At 45.9% G+C, this 24,858-nt stretch overlaps 2 protein-coding genes across 4 annotated transcripts; one reads left to right on the plus strand and one right to left on the minus strand.

The window, feature by feature from the left end:
* Positions 1 to 397: 397 nt before the first annotated feature.
* ndufab1b (NADH:ubiquinone oxidoreductase subunit AB1b) lies at positions 398 to 1,769 on the plus strand. Its single transcript, XM_037256425.1, has 5 exons — positions 398 to 618; positions 1,038 to 1,154; positions 1,230 to 1,317; positions 1,378 to 1,493; positions 1,570 to 1,769. The coding sequence occupies exons 1-4, from the start codon at positions 448 to 450 to the stop codon at positions 1,467 to 1,469; spliced, it is 468 nt and encodes a 155-aa protein (XP_037112320.1). The 5' UTR covers positions 398 to 447; the 3' UTR covers positions 1,470 to 1,493; positions 1,570 to 1,769.
* A 96-nt stretch (positions 1,770 to 1,865) lies between these two features.
* Positions 1,866 to 24,397, minus strand: LOC119125673 (trinucleotide repeat-containing gene 6A protein-like). Of its 3 annotated transcripts, XM_037256414.1 has the most exons (26): positions 24,165 to 24,397; positions 18,972 to 19,070; positions 16,728 to 16,998; positions 16,082 to 16,129; positions 13,558 to 15,567; positions 13,312 to 13,468; positions 12,759 to 13,225; positions 12,545 to 12,676; positions 12,299 to 12,460; positions 11,016 to 11,204; positions 10,752 to 10,915; positions 10,570 to 10,647; positions 10,187 to 10,345; positions 9,659 to 9,799; positions 9,305 to 9,421; positions 9,110 to 9,229; positions 8,933 to 9,031; positions 8,693 to 8,867; positions 8,473 to 8,613; positions 8,206 to 8,376; positions 7,986 to 8,126; positions 7,787 to 7,894; positions 7,480 to 7,710; positions 7,342 to 7,412; positions 7,125 to 7,264; positions 1,866 to 7,041 (listed from the first exon to the last, which is right to left on the minus strand). In XM_037256414.1, exons 1-26 carry the CDS (start codon positions 24,246 to 24,248, stop codon positions 6,693 to 6,695), a joined length of 6,024 nt encoding a protein of 2,007 aa, XP_037112309.1. In that variant the 5' UTR covers positions 24,249 to 24,397; the 3' UTR covers positions 1,866 to 6,692. The 3 variants fall into 3 exon arrangements, with proteins under 3 accessions (XP_037112309.1, XP_037112311.1, XP_037112312.1); XM_037256416.1 differs by lacking the exon at positions 16,082 to 16,129; XM_037256417.1 differs by lacking the exon at positions 9,659 to 9,799 and having other exon boundaries at positions 24,165 to 24,396.
* Positions 24,398 to 24,858: the final 461 nt, after the last annotated feature.

Consider the following 24,858-nt stretch of genomic DNA (forward strand, 5'->3'; position numbering starts at 1 on the left):
ACATCAAATAATCTGAATTGCACATGCGTACTAGCGAGCCCTTGGCACGACGTCTTCTTCCTCGCGGTGCATGCTGGGTACCTGCCGACTTCTTCCTAGTGATGTGCATTCCAGTTCTTTTCGGTGAACTGAATCTTTAGAATCAGATCACTCAAAAGATTCGTTCTTCAATGAACATTTTAGAACAGCGAACTGCGCATGCGCCGCGGTCGCGGCGTTTTCGGACAAACACAAGAGCTGGAGCGCAAAGGACCAACTCGCTATTTTTTGGGGGTCAGAAATAACATTAACGGTTGCAACAAATCACCGCTGCTTCGGTGCCTAGGGCATATGAACTGAAAAAAGAACGAATCACTGCAGGAAGTGATTCGTTCACTCTCGTTCACTGATAAGATTCGTTCTTTTGAACCCATCGTTCACTCACGAGCCTACACGACTTTTCCCGTCATGGCGTCCCGTGCCCTGCAAAAATGTGTCCGCTCTCTCGCCCGACCATCGCTGCGGCTTCTGTCCGCTAACCTGGCAATGAGAGCCGCTCCGATCCCTGCGGCAGCTGCTCTCCGACCTCTCTCTTTCGCCGCAGCCAGCCGGAGGACGCGCTGGCTCTCCCAGAACCCCGTGAGTGTCCCCTATCATTGAGTTGCTGTGGCCTAGCGTGTGCCGCCATGACCTACCGACGCCTTTCAAAACAATTGCGGTTACATAGCACGAGAAAGCTCATGCTGGATAAGTGATTAACGGGGTGGGCAATTAAAATATCATGCCGTGACCCGTTTCTCAAAATCGGCAATATTTATGCCTTACGTATGGCCCCACGTCAGTCAGTTTGGCTAGCTTGCTAACAAAGTTGGAGCTTCATGTTTGTAAGGTGGAATGGATGTTACTCCTCATTTTGTTTTGACCACAACAATTTTAGTCAGTCGAGTATTTCACTGGAGCTCTGGTAGGATATCAATTGGCCGAATCGGAGATCAAAACAATGAAGAAAAATATTGTTTAATAACATTGCATTGATGGAGCTGCCCCCCTGCTTCCAGATCTCCTCAGGCGTTCTATGCAGGCAATACGGCGACCTGCCTCCCCTCACTCTTGAGACCATCAAAGACCGCGTCATCTATGTCCTCAAGCTCTACGACAAGATTAACCCCGAGAAGGTCAAGTCATGTTTATACACTGAAAAACAATCCACAGCATAGTTTGTAAACGCTGTGTCCTTGAACGCCCCTCAGCTGGAGACGACCTCCCACTTTATGAAAGACTTGGGTCTGGACAGCCTGGACCAAGTAGAGATCATTATGGCCATGGAGGATGAGTTTGGTGAGTGTTTTGTCCATTCCTTGCTGTAGCTAATTACTAATCAATTCCTCACCTCTGCAGGCTTTGAGATTCCCGACGCAGAAGCAGAGAAGTTGATGACTCCTTCGGAGATCGTACAGTACATCGCAAACAAGAAGGATGTGTATGAATAGAATAGAAATAAAAATCCACTAGAGGCAAGTCTTTCATGGGACATTTAGTACCGTATTATTCCCCAGAGTTTGACTTTTTTTTTTTTTTTTTTAAACGCAGTGTCGCATCGTTCAACCTTCACAGCAAGCTATCACCAAATGTGTCCACGTCCTGTATTCGTGGTGTTATTGGGATCTGCTCCTGCTGCAGTCTTGCGTTTGTATTTAAATGAACAGCTGAAATAAAATGTCTGTTTCCCCCCCATTCCACACATTTGTAATTCTTTTGAGTTGATCAATAAAGAAATCATCTCGGCGTAATGCATACTTTTTTTTTTTTAAAGGATATTTTAACAGTATAATTGGAGTTTGTATATTGAACATCTCTTTCAGTGAAGCATAGAGGAGACATGAGGGTGATTGTTAGTCTTTTATTGAGGGTTGTACCCAAGTTATACAGCTTTGTATGCTGGCTGAAGGGGCCAGAGGTTACAAACAGTAATCAGTATACGAGTACAGCCAACAGAAGACCTACTACCTACAAGTCTACACCTTAGTACACATTCTCTTAAGAGCACTAAAAATTCAGAAAGAAATAAGGAAAAAATACTTAAACCAAGCAAAAAAAAAAAGTAATAAATGAAACCAAACAGACAGCATCAGAGGAGACATTCATATTAGAGCACACTGGAGTTGGTTTTAATACCTTGTCATAGGCGACTTCGTTCACTTTTTTTTTTTTTTTTTTTTTTAAATTAATGTATCAATATACCGAAATAAAGATTGTCCTTCAAAAAGTGCAGTTCCCCCAAAAGTGTTAAGATAAAATCCTGTGATGACCCGAGGAAGACGTTTGAAAATAAAGTTACTTCCTGTCGTTTCTAGGTTAGGAAGACACCCCCCCCCCCTCGATGATTAGAGACACTGTCAGTACATATTCTCATATATATATATATATATAGAGAGATATTATTGATTCAACAGTCTCCCAAAGCAATGTGCATAATAAGAGGTGATCCAACTGTGGATTGATAGAATCTCTATAAAAAAGTTGTGTAAAATTTGCACTTTCGCCAGTCTATCGCCGAGCTGGGAAAAAGAAACGAATGGACCTGACCACGCACCCACTTCCTGCTACAACTGGCCCGGCGGTTGCTAGGTAAACTTTTTTTTTTTTTTTTTTCCTCTCCATTATTAGTTCATTATTAGTAGTAGCAGTAGGATTCAATGGCACAACATGTTTGAGGAATATTATTGGGAATCCCGTCAACTTTTTTTTTTTTTTAAGGTATTTTCAAGAACACGACAAAAACCCAAGTTGGACATGGAAGCCTGGGTTCAACACTCCACTGCATAGTCTCACTGAGCGACACCCACCCTCTTTGTGCTGGTTAGACTAAAGCTTTTGTTTTGTTTTTTGCGCATATTTATACTCCGACAAAAAAATAAAAAGACAGCAGATAATCACAGTTTATTTTTTTTTGGGTGGCGGGGCATCGTTTTTGTGTGTCGAGCATTTTTGATCGACAATAATTGCCACTGGGTGTTTGCGCACAGAAGAGTTCAGTCAAGAGGAGAACATAGTCACATTATTCTTCTTAAATAATAAAAAGTAGTAAAGTATCACCTGCCAGCTTCCCTCCCGCCCTCCCTCCCTCCCCTCCATCTTGGGAAGCTGCTAGGCAGCCCTGGAGATTGTAAGGTGGTTCTCGCTCAAAAGGTTTTCCTTAAATCATCGTTGCAAAACACTTGGCTTCAAGCATTCCGCATTGTCCTGCTTCTTAAACACACACACATTCATAACCCCCCCCCCCCCCCTTGTCCCTTTCATTCCCGCTACCACCTCCATTTGGCATCATCTTATGGAATTCTGTGTTGTCAAGCAGTCACGTGAGCATTTCGCTTCGACACTTAACGGGGGGGGAAAGAAAATGCAGTCGTGCTGCAGAAAGGTCGGCTAGCTAGCGTTACCCCCCTCAAAGCTTTCCAAAACTTTATCGCCATTCTGTAGGAGGCACATAATTCCTTGGCAAAGAATATCTGTGGTAATAATGTGGTCTTTATCAGTAGTTTACGGACATTAAGTGTCGATGTTTTTTTTTTTTTAGCAAGCCGTGACACAAAAGCTAACCCTCCATCCTCCTTCCAACGCTATTGTTAAGAAAGCTGTCTATGCAAGAAGGCCGAAAAAGAGGAATTGAGAAGAAGCTGGCGAAAGCTCGCAAAGCTGGAGAGAGAACGCCTTGCTGCAACTGAAAGATCATCGAAGATAATGTTAGTCGAGGTTGAGAGCTAAGAGGACAAACTGACGCTGGATCGGTGAGAAGAAAAGCAAGTGGGAGCTCGAGCAAATCCAGAATCGGGCAAGCTGTTCATTCCAGAAGACGACAAGCGACAACCTACTGGGCAGGCTTCCTTGTTTTTCCCGCTGTCCCTGTGACTGCCTGTTGCCATGACAACTACAGCACATCACTGTCCAATGAAAAGCAAACATCCCCACATATTTGTTTTTTGAGTAACTTTTTTTTTTAACTTCAAGTAAATAAATGGAACTGGGTTGCCTTTGGATAAAATAGTGCTTTGCCGCCACCTTGCGGCATCTGTAGGCCATTAATAACTTTTTGGAGGGGGTAAAAAATGTTTCTACTGGACAGCAACAAGTGGTTGGATAGGAAGGTAAGCAATGAGACAACTTGCTGGTTCTCCAAAGAAGACAACACCATCTTCTCCATTTACCCTGTCACTAAACTAACTAAACTATAACACACACATTCAGCCACTTTTGCAAAAAAATACAACGCCATCATCACCAGCTCTTCCGACCGATGGTTCCTTACAAACGGCTTTTGGGTAAAACCCAAACCCACCAAGTGCAAAATCCAAGGCTCCTCTCTTCAACATGTCAGTTAAGTTAATCACATAAAAAAAAAAAAATTCTGATGTTCCTCTTGATAAATCGCGTCTAATAAGACCCACAAAAACACAGTTTAAGCAAAGAGATGTGGAATTAAGTAAACTAAGATTTTGATTGAATTATTTGGTAGAGCAGTTCAATACTAGCGCGCACGCAAACACACACGCACACACACTTGTGGCTAATACTCATTGTTAATCACTGCTCGACTTAAAAACTAAAGCCAACGTGTCGTACTTGTCAAATAAAAACCACACGCACTGAAGAGTTTAAGGTCCATGGCTTCGCTAACGCTCATGTGCACTCGGAAGCTTTTTTTTTTTTTTTTTTTAAGCCCCTCCCCCTCCACCCCAACACACAAAAAAAGAAGTTGAGCATCATGGGAGCTACACGACAACCGAGATGGGACATCTATGAACATGGACGCACATTCACACATTATTGATCAGGTTTAAGATGCCCTTCCCTCCCCAGCACAACAATACAATCATATTCCATTTGTAAACAGGTAGAAGCCACTTGACTTGTTGTTGCATGTGCGGACACAATTGGGATCAAGGCAATGAAATGTGGACGACTTTTGCTTCACTGTTTATAAAAACAAAAACAAACATGTTGCTTCTTTCCTTTTTTTTTCTTTCCCCCCCAAAAAAACAAAAAACAAAAAAAAAACACTGGCAATGAGAGCTAAATATGTCGTTTAAAATGTTGTCGTACTGAATGAAACATTTAAAACTTGTCGGACATGGAAAAAAAAAAACCTCTCAGTAGGCCGTGAGAAGCTACAGTATGCATAGATACAGTTTCGCCTTTCTCTTGGTTTATACAACATTTGCACTCCCCCCACTGTTGATTTGAACTCGGGTGGAGTGGAGGAGACGCACACACACACACAAACATGATCTCTCGCACACGCACACACTTGGACCCCCCCAACCCTCAAAAGACAGCATATTGAAAGCAGTGTGTTGAGCTTCTCCAGCTTAAAGCAGTTATTTGGCAGAGAAAAAAAGAAACTTACAGACCATATCATACATAGTTTTCAGTGCTAGAAGTTGGATTTTCCTTTCCTACAAGGAGGAGGAGTAGTCGTTTTTTTTTTTTTTTTCCTCTTTAAATCAACTATAAGGGGGGGAAAACTGGCTTGATTTCCTGAGAACCATTGCTGGTTATTTAGCAGACAGAGGAATAATTCAAATAACCAACACCATGGCCAAAAACACTGATCCGAATTCCCAGAGTTACAAAGCATCTTCTTCATCCTCGCTAACATTATTTTTGTGATTTTTTTCTTCTTTTAGAAATGTTTTTCCTTTTTTTCAGTTTTATATATTTTTTTTTACGTTTTTTTTTTTTTTTTACTCCATCTTCTCTTTAAAATGAAGGATGAACACACGTTCCGCCTCCTAAGTCTTGTAAACAAGAGGTTGCAGTGTGGCACCTCCAAAATATTGAAAGCCTATTCTGAAAGTGCTGTTCCCACCCTTGCCCTTGTGGGGGCGCTAGGGAGGGCTTGCTAGATAGGCCCCGGCCCCTACATTAGGGTAGCTGGGGCTTGCTAGTCCCAGCTGCGGCTACAGTCCTTTGCACTGCAGAGCTCAACGTTCTTTAGTTTTCAAACAAAACATTGGTGCAATACTTTTTTTTTTCTCTCTCTCTTAACTATCCCGAGATAATCCTCCCGAATTAGTTTTTTCTTCTTCTTGAATTTATCTGTTGATCTCAAACTCCACGACAGGCGTGCCAAGGCAAGAAAGGAGCGCGCGCAAACACACACGCGCACGCACACACACTGTACAGCCACGCATACACGGTAAGGACCTCAATGAGTAAACAGCTACACTGGAAAAAACTGGCTGCTCCCTCTATATTGCAGATTAAATATATACTGAGGAAAAAAAAAACAAAAAAAAACACATTCAGTGCAAAGTTTAAAAAGCTCTTACTCCAACATTGTCAGCAAAAAAAGAAAATAATTGGAATTAAAAAAAAAAGAAAAAAAAAACACGACGAAGGAAACAAATATATATATATTTATAATAATGAGCTCAATTGAAGCTTTTTTTTCGGTGTGAAAGAGCACTACCTGGAAGCAAATATCCATCCGTTCACATTATAGAATTGGCCTGCAGGATTCAAGTATTCCGACTGATATGTTTTTGGGCTAAAACAAAGTGGACATATGTGCAGAGAGAGAAACGTAACTTGTTTTCCACAGGGGGGGGACCCCGTTTTGTTGAACATCTTGTCATAAGTGAGTAGTGCCACTTCTTTTGCTTTTCATTCTGCTGATTATTGACAATTTGCCACTAACCCTTGCCGACGCTCACTCACATGGAGTCCCCGGCGCCGGCCAGGTGATCCACCGGGAGGAAGGAGCTGATTGGAGAAGGGCTGCCGATCCTTCCCGCCTCCGTGCCGCTGGGGCTGCCCCACAGGCTACTGGAATAATTGGGCCCGCCCCAGAGGGAGGAGCCGTGGAGATCGCCGCTGTTCCATTGGCTGGGCTCGGCGGAGCGGCTGGGAAAAGCGTGCGACTGATCCATTCTGCTCTGAGACGAGCCGATGGCCTGCCAGCCCGAGGAGGGAGTGGCCAGTGACTGCCCTTGTGCAAAGAAGCGGCTGATTTCCTCCTCGCTGGCGAACTTGGCCAGAATAGTCGTGTTCCCCAAAACACACCTGGGCACAAGGGCAAGGGGTGAGCGTTTGGATGCTTTTGTTGTACAGGAAATGACGAGTGCAAATATTGGGACCGCTCTTACATGTGCAGGCTCTTCTGGGCCTTGGCAGCCTCATCCTTGGAGCTGTAGCACACCACAGCGTTACCGTGCGGCAGGTTGAGGTGGAATGTGATCAGAGGGCCATGCTGCATGCACAGAGTCCTCAGCGTAGAGCCGTCAATCTGTGGGAGCGTTGGAGAAGACGTTAATGGCGCAGACCGACCGGACGCTGTACATAAGTTTGATTTTGCGTGCATACCTGAGGTGTGAGGTTTTTCAGAACAAGCCATTGGGTTCTCCCTGAGCTGTTGCTGTCACCCCAACTGGAGCCTGATGGCAAACAATTGATGGTTAAAATGTGGGAAAATGGTTCACTTTGTTTTTATATACGTCTCACCAGGTGCGTATGTGGAGTCAGTGGACCCCCACCCACCCAGCCTCAGGGCCGAGCCATCCCAGCCGGAGGAGGCCGAGTTGGGCTTCTGACCGGTGAGGCCAGGTGGAGGTCTGGAGGGGGCCGCCACGGACAGCGCCTTGGGAGGCAGGGGGACCTTCCACAGCTCATGGGCCAGAGAGGAGTTTGATACAGAACCAATGCCGGGAGACCATTTTGACTCACTGGGTCTGGCTGCATGGACACGGGGAGCACAAACAAGTTGGACCTCAAGGAAAATTTGACCCGATAAGAAGTTCTGAATGCTTACCTGAAGTGCTTTGTGCTGTACTGGTGAGGGAACCGCTGTGGCTGGAGGCACGAATGGATGACCAGGCACTGTTAGAAGGCATCGTGGTGTTCAGTGATGAGGATGGCCCTGGTCAAACGGAGAGCGAGGGGGGGGGGATTAATCTCACTCCTTACCGGATTCTAGTACCACTCACAGAAAATGTGTGTTCATGACTTACCATTGTTCCTGTCCCTGAGGTGGTCTGTGTCACGGACGGTGTTGATGGAGAGGTTATTAATGACACTACCGGGGGTCACGTAAGGGTCAGTTTCAGGATCAATGTTGGGGTAACCTTTCCAAGGTTCACCGGGTCGGAACTCTGCGCAAAGACGCGGGCCGTTAGCCGCTTCCCGGGCAAAACATTGTCGTTGGACTGCGCATGGGTGACGCCGACGTACCTGGGGGCCAGGTGACAGTGTTTGCATGGGGTGGTGGGGAATTGGCACGGGGCGGCCAGACGTCACCCACTGAGCCCATTGATTGGCCGGGAGGACTCAGGGGAGATGGGCCGGGGGACAGGAAGTCATAAAAGGGAGAGTCCTCCAGACGCAGCCCTGACGAAATAGCACCTGTGGGACCAACATGAAAACAGGAGACGCATCAAATTACAATTTTAACATGATCAATCACTGAGATGTTTGCCAGACACGTAAAGTCATGTGTACCAGATTTGCTGTTCTGCTCCAGAGGGTCGGCAACCCACAGTTTCTTCAGCCTGGACTGGGGCAGTTCTTTGTAGCTTAAAGCTCCGCCAGCATTAGTCCCAACACCCATGTCCAGGGATACATTCAGGTTAGGGTTCAAGCCTGATGAAAAGAACAGAAGAAACATTTAGGTTTGACAAAACAATTCATTCACGCCATGCCGTTTTATTGTTGAACATACTTAAAGGGAAGTTGCTGAAGGATCCAATTGTGGAAGTATCCTTCACCATGTCAGGGCTGTTGTGGGGCAAGTAGCTATCCAAGTATGGTTTAAGGGCTGGGGACTGCTTCAGCAAAGAAGCGTCCAGGTGACGTGGAGGCTGAATCATTGATGGAGATGACCCGATTGGGCGCGTCTAAGAAACGGCAGTTGCAAAATAAGAGATCCGGACTAGAACGTATACAATGACGACAAACAAACCTGCTCAGACGGTCGTCCCACGGGCATCACTCTCTGGTTCTGGGCCTTCTGTTGCTGCTGCTGTTGTTGTTGCTGCTGTTGCTGGAGAAGAATAAGCCGCTGCAAAGCAAAAAAAAAAATGATGTAGATCCGTTTGTATTTAGCTGGTTGTTGATTTGACCATTTCTGGCACTTTACCTGCAGCTGGGTCAGCTGGTTGAGTTGGGAGAGCTGGTTAAGCACAGCCACCTGCTGAGGGCCTAACAAAGGGTTCAGGGCTCCAGTACCACCTGGGTATTTTAACAGGGGTGGAGGGACCTGAGGAAAGACAGAACTGTTTCTAAGAGGCTCATTTTGCTCAACCTGCAGCAGTCGAAGGTGACCGTACGCTACCTGAGAGGGCATGATGGGAGGAGGCACTTGATTCCGGTAATTAGGATGAGGGAGTTGAGACTGCATCCCACCGCGGCCCTGTGCTAAGCTGTTGCCACCCAGCATTGGGTTTACATTCTAGGTAAAGCCACAAGAAAACAAAAGCACATTATTTTGACGGTCGACAATGATATTGTATTGAAACTCTATCATGAGCACAGGTAGAAAACATCCGTCCATCTCGACTACGTATGGAATAAACCTCAACTTCAAGCTGCAAATGCATTTAAGAAGTTTGCAACTCGGCAAACGGGGGGGGGATGCAAAGCGAGACCTTGATGGGAAAGCAGATCTTTGTTTTGCTCGCGCACTCACCTGCCGAGAGACGCCAGGGTTAGAGTGGGCGGGAGATGGCCCGGAGTCGTGACATAGGATAGGCTGAGTGGAAGCGGGAGGGGAAAAGCTCATGCTTTGACTGGAGCAGCGCTCGGCCGAAGCAGAGAGGGGAGCGGACAGCTGCGGAAGCAAGGCCGGGTGGCGGATTGGATCGCAAGAACGGGGGGGGGGGGGGAGAGCAGAGTGCCAGCCGCACACGAACAGAAAAGGAACAATGTGGTTAATTTGAGGGAAAGAGTGAAAGGAAGAGTGCGGTGGTACCAACACAGAAAAGCGTTATATCTTGTAGGAAAGTGTGCAAGAGCAAGAAAAAAAAAACTGGCACGCAATTCATGATTACTTAGTAATATTGTGATCAGTCATCTATTGAAAGTAGTGTACAATTCTCTTTAACAGGAGTAAAGTGCAGTGCATCAAAGTTGCCACTGTGGGGCGCAGCAAGTTAGCACCCGCACTACCGTATTCATTTTGGAACGTTAGTGCGGGAAGGAAATTTCGAGGGTTTACCTTGTCATAGTAAGAACTACGATCCATGGGCGAGTCTTTGGAGAGCTGGTGTTGGGACCCAGCATTCTTCCCCATGACTCCCCCAAAATCCATCGAGTCCATGCGCTTGTCTTGCACCATACCTGCTCCAGTTTTCATGGAGTCATCAGGAGAGTCTCGCTGGAGAAGGACAATGGCAAATACAATTAATTTGGGCGATTAAAGAATTAAGATGGGCCCTGAAAGAAAAGACATACGATGCCATCTTGATAATAGCTTTTGGGATGAGGTAGCGTTTTAATGACTGCAAATGTTTGTCCATCATTAGCTAAGTGTTTTGGTTTGTACGTGATCCACGACATGACAAAGAACCTCACTGGCAACGCCCGTGGTCAAACACTTACTGAAAAGCTCATGTTGTTGAACTGGTTCATGAACGGTTTCATCCACGGCTCGTCGGGTTTGTTTACAGGTTTATTCATCTATAAAAAACAACAACAGTTCAATTTATTACAGCCATTGAAATGAGTCACAACAAATGGCACGTTCTAATTAGTGCGAGTGTCTCGGAGGTAGATAAACAAACCTTGAAGGATCCCTTATGCTTGTAGTTCCAGGTGTTTTGGTCATGTGATCGGTTATCCTGTTGGTTGTTAGTCCACATGCCAATCTCGACCTCCTCTTCCTGGTCCCAACTGTTACCCATAGAGTCATCACCGCGCCATGTGTCCATCGGTTTGGAACCAAGACCTGACAAGGGTCACACAAACAAAAGGAATCGTGAACATTCACCTTTTATTTTTTTTTGAAATGGAGGCAAACGTACAACCGCATGAACTTGCTCACTCACCAGACTTATGACGACCTCCCCAACCAGATGCAGGTTCTCTATTATCCCGACTGGGTTCATTCCAACTCGGGCGAGTGTCCACTGGCTTCCCCCAGGCTGATGTCCCATTGTCCACCGTCACGGGCGGAGTCGAGCTGGGTTCACCCCATGTTGAGGACTCTTTCTGCTGGGGATATGCCTCACCCCAACCTAAAAAGGAAAAAAAACACAATTTAGGACGTCGTTTCAAGTACTGGAGGCTAATATCAGAACTCTGACCACACCGTGGTCAACATTCAGAACATAGCAGCCCCCCCAAAAACAAGCATGAGAATATTCCTGCTCATTGCTGCAGCCAACTCCCACCCTCTTCATTTATGAGGGTTTGTGTTACAGTTGAGGGACAAGCCCTGGTTGCATCTCCTGAGATGCCGAGGATACCTTCCGAGTAAAAATAGGCCAGATCACAGGGTGGCCTGAGGCTCCGGTGTCCCACATGTACCGAGGCAAGCACGCATTGACTGTCACGTTAAAAGACTTCAAAATGTTGGCAGCTTGTCTCTGGATGTCCCTCCTCCCCATTAACAAATGTATCGCCCTCAAATCTATTAAGATAAAGAAGCTGCCTAGGTGGTCCCAGAACTTTCTCATTATCCACTCGAGTTAGCTCACTCGACAGAGTCCCAGTATAACCCCGATAGCCCCTCCCTTCCCTTCCCTTTCCCCCGGCCGGCTCTTTCACACAGACCGTTCCCGTTTCCACATAAGCCAACCTTGTCAACTGCGTGTCTCGAAACCCCCACAAAAGTCTGCCTTTCTAATGCGAGCGCAATTGGCAAGCGAGAGAGAGAAAAGGCGGAAGGGAGGCTAATAAGAGGGGGGGGGGCTGCGGTGTGGGGGGGGATTTGACGATGCTCTTAGCATTCTTGAGGGATGACTCAACCGCGTCTGCCAAAAACATTGCCTCAAACACAATGGCTGTATGCTTGCTGCTTACGGAAAAAGTGCCAAAACGAATTGTGAAAGTAAAAGAAAATACAATGCAGTTATAAAAATGGCAACATAGTTTCTTGTCATTACAGGCGTACAGACTCGGCTTGTGCTAACATGCCCGTATTAGCTTCATTTCACAGCTATTTTCCTTCCCCGTTTCTGAATTGTCTATACTTGTATTCAAGCACATCATTATATAAGAGTTAACCCCCCCCCCCCTTCCCTTTTAGGAATGATGGAATTGAGTTCCGTTGTGAAAATGAACCCCCAAACTGTTACGAACATCAAAATTCAGATTTTAGTGCACTCACTTGAATTGCCACCTTTATCTTGCCCATGAGGCTGCATGGACTGCGAAGGATGTGTCGAGCTATGCGATGAGTGAGATTGGTGTTGAGAAGATGGCCCAACATTGTCTTGCTCCGATTGGCTCGTTCGGTTCCACATGTTGACAGCGCCGCCGTGGTATTTCACTATTGTAGGGAAGGAGATTCAAATGAGTAAAGTGAAAATCGATCGGCACGGTTTAAATTTCAGTTTCGTTGAGGTGCCCTTACCAGGGTCTCCCCAAGCTGAGGTTCCGTCATCAATCTCCATCCGCCGGCGAACGGATTCTGGAGACGGCTCCTCCCACCCAGTTGCGGCGTCGTTCTTTTGACCCACTGTGGGCATGGGACCTCCCAACCAGCCTGATGACAAAATCCCTCAGTCAAAGTCCTTGAGATGTTTCAAAGTGTACATTAACTAAACGGCATCAAGATATTGACTTACCCGTCGGCTTGTTGTTGGCCCTTGACATATTGGAGTCGGGACCTTTTCCCCACTCGTTGGAAGTATACGAGGGCTTCGAATTGGAGTCGCCCCAGTTCTGGGAAACCTGGTTGTTCTTCACTGGCTCTCCCCAGCCTTGGCTTTTATTTTGATGACTGGGTTTGGAGTCGCCCCAGTTGGAGCCAGGGGTGGGAGTACTCTGGTCTGGAGTATTTGACCCTCCGCTTCCTCCCCAGGTGTTGCTGCTGCTGGTGTTGGTTCGGCCCGGCTCGCTCCAGCATCCGGAACCTGATCGGTCGCTGTCGCTGTCCCAGCCTACTGACCCGGCACTTTTGTGGGGATCTCCCCAGTGGTTGTTCGACACTGCTCTGGAACTATCTCCAGCTTGACCCCAGCCTTCATCCTCATTGCCACTGCTGGAACTCCAGCCCTGTTGCTGTTTGGGCGTATTTGTCCATGTATTGGATCTGGAAGGGGCGAATGAAAATTTGACATACGTGCACAATACGTAAAATCGGGCAAACACTTTCAGCAGTCGGTCAAGAACACTCACCTGTCATCTTTACTGTTGTTGTTGCCCCCTTTGTAACTGGATCCATTATCCCAGCCACTTCCCGGGCCTCTGTTATCCCACCCGGAGTTTGATCGCGGCTCTCCCCAACCAGAGCTTCCAGTATCTGTGCTCGCAGAACCTGGACCATCACCCCAACCTGTCAATATGAATTGAGAAAACATTTTTGATGCTGCCCTAAGTAGTCAAAGAGCGTCCCCTTAAAATGTGCTGTTCTTCTCCACATACCTGTACCCCCAGAGGTCTGGCTCGGAGCGGTCCGTGCGGGTGTTGCTGTTCCCCAGCCGGAGCGCTGTTTTCTTTCATCTCCTCTGAGCGCCAGTGGCTGCTTGTTGATGGAACTCACATCCCAAGCAGTATTCTGTTGTATGGGTGTTTGTCCCCACCCGGTATTCGATAGGACCCTCGGGTCCACATCGGTTCGACTCGGTAAGGCGACGACTGTTGTCGGATTGTTGACTTTTCTTCGATTCCCTCCTTTTGACAGGGCGTTCTCTCGGTCCGAGCCGGACTGGCCTCCGGAGCTCTCGCCGCTTCCCTCGCTTCCTCCAGAGCGGCCCCAGCCCCCTGACACACCAGCCAGGCTTGCGCTGCCGGGCCCTCCGCCACCCATGCCTATGGCATCGTCCTCCAGGCTCTTCCAGCCATTGTTAGCAGCACCTCCTTTTTGACTTTCAGCCTCCAAATGGTTGTTCCCGTGGGTTGTTCCCCACTCTCCATTCGACAGCTTGTTAGACGTGGACGAGGAGGACGAGGAGGAGGAAGATGATGCGCTGCTTCCCCAAGGGCGAGGTACCCCTAAAGGAGAGCTCATTGACGTTTGGTTCACAGTCCCTGGGAGTTGTCCTGCAGAGGCTGGGGTTTGATTTGTACTGAGACCCCAGGGGTTGTTGCTCTGACTCGGATTTGGGTTACTGGCAGGCCCCTGATCCCAGCGTGAACCCCCGGTGCCATGGTGGTTGTTATTATTACTCTTAACAGCAGCAGTAGTGGACATTTGGGAATTGCCAGCCTGCATTAAGGCAGGGGCTTGTGGGTTCACAGTGTCGGAATTTGGGGGACCCTTCTCTCCAGAGTAGCTAGATGCATCCCAAGGCGTACCAAAGGTTCCGGGACCCGCCATCTCTCCGTGGGGGCGCTGGGGGGCGGATGAAGTGTTTCCGTTGGGCAGCAGACCACCATGCCCTGCTCCTCCAATCGAGCCCCAGGAGCATTCGCCGCTCAGTTGAGGCGAGGCGATAGAGTTTGGTGGAGCAGAGGTCATTGTCGTGTTAGTAGTAGTAATAGTAGAAGTAGTAGTAGTATTCATCGTCATAGTGTTATTTGGTCCGTTGGGTTCAGTGTTAAAGTTGGCGGGCGGCGGGCCACCATTTCCACTGCTGCTGCCTCCTAACACATTGCTGCTTGATGTACCATTATTCACCTCCATGTCTTCCATCATACTGCTTTTGTCGGGAGCTGCCATGCCACCCCATCCCATCACGGGGCCTTGCTGGGGAGCGATACCCAATTTGGAATTCATCCCCTGAGGCTGGAGAGGACGTTGGGGGCCCAGGGTTGGATTTTGTGGCCAGGCACCATGGTTGGCGTTTGGGGGAGTCAAGCCTCCGATGCTGCTGCTTTCGCTGGAAGCCATCATGGTGTTGCCTGACTGAGTGGCCCAAACACTGTTGTTAACAAGCTTGTTATGGTTACCCAGGTTATTGCTGCCAAGACCGCTGGACCCGGCCACAGAGAAGTGAGGGTGTCCAGTAATGTTGCTATTTCCATTTTTTGCACCACAGATTGTTCCGACGCCTCCGCCGTTAACCTGACAACTATTGCCGTTGCTGTCTCCGTTCATCGAAACGCCGACCATCATGTCGGAGGAAGGCGCGAACGTCGACGGAGACTCGGCGGAAGACGCGTTTGCTGACATCATCCCGGTCGTCGCGGCGAGCGCCGCAAAGTTATTCTCGGAGCCGGTCGACGGGCTCGAGTCCGCATCCATGCATTCTGACGCCAACTCGGGGTCGGATCCTGACCCGCAGCCGGAAGAGGACGAGGAGGAGGAACAAGAGAAAGAAGACGACGACGGGGGCCAGACAGAAGAACTAGTCGAGGTGGGGTTGTTGGCTTTATCTGTGCTTCCGTCCACTAGGACCTTTCCCCAACTGCTGTTGCTGTCGCCGCTGCAGGGAGAGCCAGAAGACCAGGGAGAGGGCTCATACTGCGAGTCCAAGCCAGGGTGTTCCAGGCCTTGAAGGGAAGAAAAAAAAAAAACACCCAACAGAAGCCGTGTTATGTACTTTGACAGCGTAATAATGATCTCATTATTGGTTCAACCTTTGGCATGCAACAGTTCGGTGGGTGTGGTTGTAGACAGCCTCCTATTCACTAACAATAAGTTTCTTTTCCTAATGATTTGAAAAAAGTACCGGGCGTCAACACTGACTCATCTGTTGCTATTTTCAAAGCAAGAACAAAAAGCATGCGCCAGCTCCAATTCATTCATCAAGCACAATGGAAGCAATAACAACAGAGAGGAAATGGGGAAAAAGGAGTTGGGAGAGCAAATTGGGTTAAATGGTCAAGGACAACAGGTGACACAATATGTATATTATATCCATAAACAATGTTTGCTTCTCATTCAACTCTCACATTCTTAAATATGGCACGAGAGAAATACAAGAGGTGACTAGCTAGCTAAGCGGCACAACACTAAAAAGGAACAAAAGAGGAATTGAAAAGAAGAAAGGGAACGTGTAGTCACCTGTTTGATTAGGAGAATGGCTGACTGAATCCCGAATGGGAGCCATGCCTGGAAAGAGAGAGAGAAGTGAGAGAGGAAAGCTGTCAGTGAGATCTTTACCTGAGGACACACAAAAAAAAAACTGGAAGATGGAGCATGGAAAAGAAGAGTGACTGAACAGAATAAGAAACAAGTAAACAAAAGTGAGAAGGGCTTTAAGGGAGAGGAAGGAAAGAGCATTAATGGGCAGACTCAGCTAAATCCAAAACCACAAATATTACTTGTTGATTCAAAGCAAAAATAATGACAAGATTGGCTACATTTTGCCACGAGTTGGAATAATTCACTTAATCGAATGAAGTTTTTCCGTCTGTGTCCGTGTTTTGTCTTGTTTGCTCAAAATCTGTGTAAACAAAATTAAGCAGGGAGACAAAGGAGAAAGAAAAAAACAATCCGGTTTGTAATGATTCAGGCCTTGGGGTGTGGTTCAGATGTACGAAAAGAAAAAAAAAAAAAGTTTCACTCGTCTGACTGACGAGACAAATGACACTTCATGGAGCCTGGCATGTCAGCATTTTTAGATTTGGATTATTTGACTCAATATGGAAACTCGGTTGGCAAACGAAATGGTTCAGAACCAAAATGTTTGCAAGTGCCTGCTCCTTACCTGCGAGGGCAGCCCGCTGCTGCAGCTCGTGTATGGGCTTGAGGGCCTCCCCGGGTTGACAGGAGAACGTATTTTCTCGGGTTCCCAGGGTGACGAGGGAGAGGGGGACTTCTTGAGCAGGTACGGCCTCAAGGGTCTGGAGCGAAGAGGCCGGCTTGTTCAGAGTGGGCGGCTGCTTGATCGGGCCCCCTTGGCATCGCTGAGGCCTTGATGAACACTGAAATGTGCGTTGGTGTGCGGGGATTGGAGAAAGGGGATGCCGTTTGGATTCCTGAAGGGAGAAAAGAAAAAAAAAAAAACAGTATCAATAGTGTTGAACCATTAATTTATACAGATTTGAGATACAAAGCCGCCAAAAAGGAGAATATGGACCCAGGTAGCCTTCAGTCTAAGTGGACAAGTGTATTTGACAGTTCCAAGTGTGTGTCCAACTCTACAGACCTTTACAAAAGAGGTTGGAAGGTGTTTCCACTCTTCCTGCCTACTGCAGCAGTACACGGGTCTATTTATAAACTAAGTTCAAAAAGCTTAACACTTACTTCACTGCTCAATACATACAAGCAAACAAACCAGTCCATGTGTGGACGATGGAGAAGCGCTTGGAGGCGATGACGCTTTTGAGTTTTGGGAGAAATATTTGTAGTTTTAGTCTTATTACGAAAAGTAATAGCGAGCCAGCTACTTTGGTTTTCTTTGCAAAAATGTTTACAAAACAGTAAGACTGGGCATGCTGACAAGGCACACCGACGTCTGCTCCATCTTTAGTTCCTCTCAACTCACTATCTGAAGCCCTCGGCATACAGCCAGCATTTCGCCTTCCACGACTTGCTCTGGCATATTTTGAGATCAATACGAAGACACACACAACAGAATTATTTCTGCAACCGCTGTCGGAATGAAGAAAATAGAAAGAACCGCCTCCACCGACTGTGCCAGTAACACAAAACAACTGTCTGATTCCACGGAACCAAGTTGTTTACATTTCTCAGGCTTGACTCATAAACGTGCGAATCGAAGCGGCTACAAAAACATCGACTGCGAGTGCTCGTAAATTAATACAATTCAAATTTCCTACAAACTAACCTCTCTCCTCATACATGACACATTCTTAAAATGTTTATTGTGTTGCACTATTTTCTGCAGTTTCCCTTCTAGCACAGCCGTCACATGGGCCCCAAAAGGTTGGCAGCGCCGCGACGGGTGCGATCATATTACAGACGGTTGGGAGGAGGGAGACTGGAGAAAACATGTTCACAAAAGAATAGGAACAATTAAAGGAGCAAAGTAAGAACAGGGGGGGGGGGGGGGAAAGGGGGGAATCGGAATGTAGAAAGAGGAGTGACATCTTTGAGGATGATGCGAGTGGAATGCAGCTGCAGCTTGGAACATGTATGAAAAAGCAAAAGGGGTCAGCCAGCCAAGCTCAAGAGTGCCGTGTGAATTCTGCACAACTTGTACTCCATGCACTTTTCATGGGGACTTAAGAGCCAGTCCACAATTGACTTTTGTTTTTACAATGACATCACATGTGCAATTACTGTAATTCCATGATCGGAAGAAGCCAAGAGGAACTCATTTGACTGCATTTAAAAAACAAGTTCCGTCACCTGAAGTGATTAGAAGAGAACTTTTGCAGCTCCCGAACATGGCAGATGATATAGAAACTAGTAAGGATTAAAAAAAAAAAATACAAATAAAATATATATTAATAGTAAAAAAATATATTTATTATAATAATAATAATAATAATGAAATAAAAGAAAGGGGGGAAAAAAAAACCTCAAGACTATTGCAGGTGGGTAATAAAAAGCCGCAAAAAGTTTCCCAGAATAGTGTGTCAAAGCTGTTAGAGAAAACACTTCCTAACACGCAAATCCTCCAGGCTTGTCTTGGCTAGATGACCGCACGGGCCACTGTTGCCACAATGTTCCTCAGAGTGTTTAAGGAGCTTATGGAACAGCTGGCTCTTTCCTGAACCCACAATCTGACTTTCACAAGTCGAGCGACTCCAGACCGTCGAGCGACGAGCATTCACGTCACGGCCTGCGCGTCTGTGTGTGCGTGGTTCGGGGCAGATAACATTTCGGAGGATGGGAGGGGTTTGGAACTTGTGACACAAACACACGGCGGCCATGAGCGAAATGCACAACCTTGAGCTTTTGCTTCAGTCTCCTGCAGGGAAGCCCGTGTTTTGTTTTTTTTGTTTTCTGAAATTAGCCCAGTCAACAGTTAATTGGTCTTTACCTTGTGTCCACTCCTGTTAGTCTTATCCTCCGTCTTAGTCACACACTGCGTTTCTCGCTTTCTTCCATCCACAACGTATCCCTTCTGTGGGTGGGTTCCCTGTGGAGAACATTAAGACAAAGTCTGACTTTTTTTTCTTTTTTAAACACATCACCCAAGATAAGCAGTTAATAGAAAAGGCTATTTTTTCCACATTCGGACATACTCGTGCAAAAGAAATGCTTAGACGCTCATTTTGTCCAAACTGTCTTTAAATAAAGTATTTTTTTTTGCCTTCTAGCTAACTGCGTACATTCTCCCAACTGGATATTAGGTTGCAAGATATTGCTTGTGTTATCTGCAGGTGCAGCATTTAGCCTGCAGCAGAAAGATGCAGGCTTCTGTTTAAGCCATTAATGGGATTACAACTAGGGCCTTATTTAGTGACAGAAACAGACATGCAAAAAAAATAAAAAAAATGCTCAGCTCCAACAATATCATTGTCCATAAATTCATTGTGGCACCAAATGGTAAATGTGTCCGGTTCAGTATTAACACGGGAGACACCGGCACGCCAACAAAACCATTTTTAGACCAATTTATTTGCCCACGTCTCAAAACTCCAAATTTTCACATCTTTCCGTCACATCTCTTTCGTTAAATGTAAACGCGGCTACCATTTGGTTCCCACACCTCCCCCCTTGCCCCTGGTAGCCTCGCTCCGTCTTAACCACCAAGTGCTTCAGCAGATGGTTCTGGGTTCAAGAACAACAGCAGAGCATGGTGGGTGCTTCCTGGAGAGAACACACACCAATACAGACAGCATCTGTTTATGAATGGGCTGACAATCGCCCATCCCCCCCGACAACTCCAGCTGACGTGGGGAAGCAGGCACCGAGAGTGGCAAAACAAAACAAAAAATCAAGGCGGAGGAAAGATTAAGTACGTGAGAAGCACAAGGTCAAAATAACATCTACTGGAAATGCGCTTTCGGTTTTGACTGATGTCATTCCAGAGCCAGACGGTCAAGAAACAAAACATTATCGACAGTAGCGAGCGAAAGCTAGTTAATAACCCGCACCTCAAAATGACAAGGTTATTTATTATTTATACTTGCTTCAGGGGGGAAAAAAAAAATCTTTTTGTCAAGTATCATATAGACCTACATTGGGCAGGCTCTGTGCTTACAAAAAAAAAGAAGACAAAAGCAAATCTACAGTTGCGTCTCACACAATGCATCCATTTACAACACGGCCAGGAGCCGCGTCACCAGACTGATGAACAGGATTGCCATTCCAAAAACATCTTTTCACTAAAGATGCCCTTTGTTCTGTTTGAAATGCATGAAAATATCTGGACAATTTACACCACTATTCAGCACATACTTTGCTCTCCATTGTGAGCGAGAAAAAGAAAAAAAAGGGGGGATGAGGCGCTGCAGAAAAGTCAAACAATAACATTGTTGGAAAAGGTCAAAAGCGCATATGTAGATTCTTTAAAAATATTTATATTAAATTACACCGCAACTACACTTTTACAAGATTGTCGCTGACGACGCCTGTTGACACAAGCTATCAATTATAGCACACGCAACTATAAACCATTTGGGATTTATGACGCAATACAAATCAGACATCTGCTTGCTGCAAGACTCGTCAAAAAAAAAAAAAAAAAAACAGTGGGCGTATGTTTTTGCAAGAAACATTTGAGTCATTCGGTGAAGTAGAGTTGAAAATGGAACCGTTTATTGATTCTATTTGTAGCCTGGAGGAAGTGTTAATCCCTCGCACCAAAATGCAAGATGTGCACCCAAACAAGACCTACAGACATGAAAGGCTGCTCGGAAACACGCTCAAGGATTTCACCCGGTTGGAAGAACAAAAGCCCGGGGATGGTCGCGTGGCTAATTTGCATGCAGCTCGCTACATCATTTGCATCGATTCGCATTAGCATGTTCTGATAGCGGCTTAACACTGAAACCCCCCACCCTCCGCCCGGGCAGTAAAGCCATCACTCAATTAAAAGTGACGAACCAAAGTTATCTTTTCCATACAAACAGTCCGACAGAGGAGGCTTTGTATGGATGATTAAGTGGCTTCCAACCAATCTCCCAGTGGGGGTCACTTCAGGTCATGCTAATTTTGAAATTGTAGTTGGCGAAACAGAACTTTTGCTCAAATGGTGCAACAATTAATCGAAGACTTGTATCCGATTATTAACTGCCGACTTGTCTCAAGCTCATTGAACTCTACATTTTCTTGCCGGGATGAGTATTTACACGTGACAGTAACAATCATTCTTTTTTTTTCACGTGAGAGGAACTCCCAACGTGACTCACAAAAGCTAATCACATTCCTAAGCACATAACCAGACACTCATTATCATAAAGTTCCCTCGAGCCAAGTAGGAGAGCATTGTCAAGTATTGTTGAGCATTCAACTGTAACCAGCACCCAAAAAAAACAAAAGCATCCCGAGTTCAAATTGAACTACGGAGATGGATTTTTTGTTTTGCAATTTGAATCGGTGTCAATTTACACAGGTCAAATGTTCCTTTCTGCTCGCCGATGTCTTTTAACCCCGTTAGGTGTGGTTTTACTGCACGCAACAGGCAATGATCAACTAGCAGACTCTGTCGCAGCGCCAACCAAATATAAAGTTGAGCGCCATTAAATTGTGTGCACATTGAGGACTAAAAGCATATTGGAGAAATTGGCAATGAGTCGAATAACTAGTCAGACGTTCTGCAATTAGCATAAGTACCTCAGTTAACATGCTAACCAAAATGGTTTTAGAACTTCAAGAAATGCTCTTAATGGTCAACGTTTAAAACATGCGACAATCAAGACTAATTTCAAGTTCGTCATTGAGACGGTTGCATTATTCCATTGGCGCATGTTCACAACATTAGCAAACAAGTGACTAGATGGAGCAAATTGGTGGACAGAATAAAAACATCCAGTTCGGGAGTTTGCACATGCAGGTGATGGGACTGGCTGCCTTTTTTCGAGGCTTCTTTGTGTGCCTACATGTGGACAAAGTGGCGAGAGACAATAAGCTCAACACAAACATCTCTGCACATGCACACACACGTACACACAAAACATTAGGACTGTGGCTTCTCATTGAGCGATTTAAAACAGCAAAGCTTACTCAGCACAATGCGGCCGAGACCAAACCAGACCCTCCAATTCAATTCAAACGGAACTGCATGTGCTTGCATAAGCGTCAGCTGCCCATCCACCGTCCGCAACCACACACAAACCGCTACAAATATAATTGGGTGCCAAACGTGACTGCCGGGCCCACGCATCACTTCCTTTTATGAGGAAACCTTGAAATGAGAATGGAACTTTTAGATTAGATAAGCAAACATGGTTTGCAGTTTAGTACCTGTTTCCAAATATAATTCATTTGGGGGGAATCTACACTGGGACGTCAATGTAAGAGGAAGAGTTCATTTAGATAAAATTAGTGCTTTGCCACCACGGAACTAAGTTGAAGTTATTAGACAAAGGGAGTGTTTTAGTATTTTTTTGCTTAAAGTAAAGACAAAAAGTCTAAAGATGGCATTGTGATTAATAGTTTATGGAATACCAGTCAAGGAGTAAAATGCACCCATTTTCATCCATATCGGGGGCGGACATTTTGCCACTAGCTATCGATTGGAAAAGACATCACAGACGCTCGGGGCTCAGGTAATGTCCAATCACGACTCAGCTTGCAAATGTCACATGACCAAATTCGGAAAACTCCGCAACATCTGTAATTTCGATTTCTTTGTGTGTCTTGGCATGTGAAGAAATTGACAATAAAGCAGACCGACTTTTTTTTTTTTATTCTGCCAAAATCGAAATCGGTTTAGCAAGCGAATCTCAGTTCTTCTGAGAAAGCCTTGCTCGCCCGTGTTACTCATATGGACTCACACACCTGTTAAGATGCTTCAGTTTCTTTGGTGCCAAAAGCTTCCAATTCCGAATCTAAAAAAAACAACAACAAAAAAATGCAAATTAATTAGATTCATCTCAAAATTTTACACATGGCAAATCTCTTCATTTGCATTGGCTTGCAATGAGTGTTGACAGTGATGTAAGGCAAAACAACCACACTTCTAAGCAAGTATGACCAATTACAGTCTGCGAACAATGCAAAATATGCTGGAAAACAAGTTGATCTGCACAACAGGGAGAAAAATCGAAGCAAACTGTTTTCTATGTTCAGGTCCAGCCGGCTGTGTGCGTGCGTGCGTGTCTGGTGTGCAGACGGAGAAAGAGAGCGAGAAAGAGCGTTTAGGTCAGAGTTACAGCTCAGGTCCTGATCGGCCATTATCTCCTCAGCTGTTGGCCCACTCACAGCTTTAACCAACATGGCTCCTCTCTCGACTCCACTGGTACTTTTCCAGCGCGACCGACACTAACAAAAGCCCCGTCGAGAGCCTGCGCAAAAACCTTATTGTGACCCCTGACCTCGTCTGCCCTGCTTAATAAAGTCTCAAGCATACAAGCGCAAAAAGCAAGGCGATGTGTTTACTGGTACGAACCAGCTGATAAGTTGCCCCTTTACCGACAGAGGGTGTTATAATCGCCTCCGATCTAAATCGAAACTGCACAACTATCCACTCACCAAATTACACCTACGCTGCACCGCATTGAAAAGTAAATGCACAAAACATGAATCGATCACACGGAAAACCATTTGGAAGCTATCGTAATAGCCGGCGAGAGTGTTTGCACGACCGCCGAATAATCTGCGTCGTTAAAATAGCATAGCAGCTAACGCTAGCAGTAGCTACAAGCTACGACGAAGCTGCTAATTCACTTGCGGTCGTGTTAAACACAACAAACGTTGATGCAAAACGCAACTTTTTACTCAGCAAATTGTCTTTGAAAATTGCATTGGGTTACATATTATAAGTGAAATTAAATAAAACGCTTTAACCAATAACTATAATGCTAGCTCTCAATACAAATGGTACCTGGCCAGCAATTCTATAATTACGAGTCAGTAAATGCATGACCATTTTTATTTGCAAACTGCTTAAAACGGCCTTAACGAGCGAGTTAGCTCAGCTCGATCAACTCAAACAACAGCGACGACGGCTGAACTTATCTCCGCCAGTGTCGATGACGCCCGGTAAGGTTACAATAGCACGGCATCGCGGGGCGTCAAAAAAAATGAAGAAACGAAAAAGAAAATGATGGAAAAAATGCCTTACCTCATTGAAGAATAAAGTGCACCAGAGTGGAAAAGGAAAGCCGATTGTAAGGCTAAAAGAATTCCTTGAACGCGCTTGCAGCATCTACGAGGGGAGGCATTCGTCCTGCATGATCGCCATTTTCTTCTTAACTCACTGCTGCTGCTGCTGTTGGCTAACCTTTAGCATTTAGCAGTTAGCTCCAGATCTACTGCTTTCGCCGCTGTGCGCGTGCACGTCTGCGCGGACACCCTGGAGAGACGGAGAGACAGAGGGAGGGCGGGTTTAATGGGGGCGGCGGCCTGGTAGCCTGAACGCGTATGAGTGGGGGAGGATGAATTGTGGGGGTGAGCAGGAAACGCTCTCCACTTCCTCTGACTGAACACAAACACACTACCAGAAGAGCCGAGAAATTAAAAAGTAAAACCTCACATGAATTTAAAAATGTTGGTGTTGAATGGAAGGAGGCAGCTGAACTCGGCATGCGTTGAATTATTTGTGTATTTTTTTTCTTCTAAACTTTCCAGGACTCAAAACGTTGATGACATAATTCAAAACAAGTTTTGCTTAATTTCTCTTGATAGCAAACTAGTTTTGCAGTAGTGATGGTGCTACATCATGCCATGCCAGAAATGTCTTATTCTTATTGTTTCCTATTCTAATAAAAATCTTATTTGATATTCTAAAATATAATTTAAATTTTCTCAACCCCTGT

Source organism: Syngnathus acus, chromosome 8 (genome assembly GCF_901709675.1).
Source record: "Syngnathus acus chromosome 8, fSynAcu1.2, whole genome shotgun sequence".
NCBI classification, from domain to species: domain Eukaryota; kingdom Metazoa; phylum Chordata; class Actinopteri; order Syngnathiformes; family Syngnathidae; genus Syngnathus; species Syngnathus acus.

What these genes read in the sequence shown, in the direction of transcription:
- LOC119125673 (XM_037256414.1), bottom strand. Translation starts at nt 24,248, where the DNA reads ATGCTGCAAGCGCGTTCAAGGAATTCTTTTAGCCTTACAATCGGCTTT. An exon ending in AGCATAAGGGATCCTTCAAG is followed by an intron (nt 10,648 to 10,751) that starts GTTTGTTTATCT and finishes TGTTTTTTATAG; the next exon opens with ATGAATAAACCTGTAAACAA. An exon ending in TGAAAAACCTCACACCTCAG is followed by an intron (nt 7,265 to 7,341) that starts GTATGCACGCAA and finishes ACGCTCCCACAG; the next exon opens with ATTGACGGCTCTACGCTGAG.
- ndufab1b (XM_037256425.1), top strand. Translation starts at nt 448, where the DNA reads ATGGCGTCCCGTGCCCTGCAAAAATGTGTCCGCTCTCTCGCCCGACCA. An exon ending in GCTGGCTCTCCCAGAACCCC is followed by an intron (nt 619 to 1,037) that starts GTGAGTGTCCCC and finishes CCCTGCTTCCAG; the next exon opens with ATCTCCTCAGGCGTTCTATG. An exon ending in GGCCATGGAGGATGAGTTTG is followed by an intron (nt 1,318 to 1,377) that starts GTGAGTGTTTTG and finishes TCACCTCTGCAG; the next exon opens with GCTTTGAGATTCCCGACGCA.